The sequence below is a fragment of the Penaeus monodon genome, chromosome 20 (assembly GCF_015228065.2).
Source record: "Penaeus monodon isolate SGIC_2016 chromosome 20, NSTDA_Pmon_1, whole genome shotgun sequence".
Lineage (NCBI taxonomy): Eukaryota > Metazoa > Arthropoda > Malacostraca > Decapoda > Penaeidae > Penaeus > Penaeus monodon.
This window is the reverse complement of record NC_051405.1, coordinates 23117447-23118532: the sequence shown is the minus strand read 5'-3', so window position 1 is coordinate 23118532 and position 1086 is coordinate 23117447. Positions and strand designations below refer to the sequence as shown.

Below are 1086 nucleotides of genomic sequence, written 5' to 3'. Positions count from 1 at the left end.
TATAGTGTATGGATATAAAAGTAGAAAAAAAATCACCTATGCAGGGTCTCTCTTTCCTAACTACTGGCCTCCGCTAAGGCTTGGCCAGTTATCACAGAGTTTCTCACCACAATGGAATGCAGAAAATCACAGAATGTCCTATTAATCGCGAATCGCTCTGCAACACGATTTTTTAAAATTTGCACAGGGATCAGGAGGGGTTCACTACACCCGATGATTGCATTTAAAAAATAGTTCCTGAAAAAGGTATTTAATTTATTCAAGCAGGTAAAAGGGGGACAGACACGTTATGAGTTCGCACCGTATGAGAGGCGTATCTTTGTACCACGTGAGCGTTGTGCGTTCATGGAACACTTTGTGACATGGACAAGTTGAGGTGAAGTTGGGAAGGCTGGCTTGGTGACTCTTCGCTGGGAGTGACTAGGGCTTTCCGTCTCTTCTTTATACAAATATTGTCTCTTTGTTCACCATATCCTCTATTCCTCTACTTGGAAATGCTACACAATAATTCATATTCCAGCATGATGATGTTTCACCATGTTAAAGGGTCACCACGTGCAGTGTTCTCGTTAAATCTCAGCAAATATCTTTTCACGCGATTTACCAGTACCTCGTTCCTTCACCTCAGTCTTTGGCAAACAATACATATATATAGAATAAAGTCTCATTCCGGAATAATACCAAACCGGCACACCAGAGGACCGAGAACATCCTCCCTTTCGGCCCTCCACCGTCGGCATCCGTCACGAGAAATGCTCAGAAATCACGGTCGTCGAGAGCATCGCCAACACGCCCAACGCGACCAGAAATGACCACGACGGAGCGCGGAGATGGGACGACACGTTACAGAGGTCGTAGGAGCAGTAGCAGAAAGTCGTCTGGGTACGACGACTGTCCCAGCTGATGTCATTGGAGTAACATTTGTCTTCCAGCACCTGCAGGCTGTCCTCCAGGACCTCAGGGCTTCCGCAGTACTGCTCCGAGACGCTGGCTCCTGCGGGATTACGGGGGCGTGGTTAAGGGGAAGGCAAGGAAGGGGAAAGAGAACGTGTGTGTGTAGGCCTATGCAGAGTGGAAGAGTAAAAC

At 47.2% G+C, this 1086-nt stretch overlaps 1 protein-coding gene across 6 annotated transcripts in view; it reads right to left on the bottom strand.

Moving 5' to 3' along the window:
* Positions 1-1086, bottom strand: part of LOC119585709 — a 14935-nt gene continuing 13849 nt past the window's right edge. For all 6 annotated transcript variants that reach the window (XM_037934389.1, XM_037934390.1, XM_037934393.1 and 3 more), the window contains one exon: positions 1-994. In XM_037934389.1, the coding sequence (XP_037790317.1) occupies positions 744-994 (251 nt within the window). In that variant the 3' untranslated portion in view covers positions 1-743. The remainder of the gene's footprint in view (positions 995-1086) is intronic.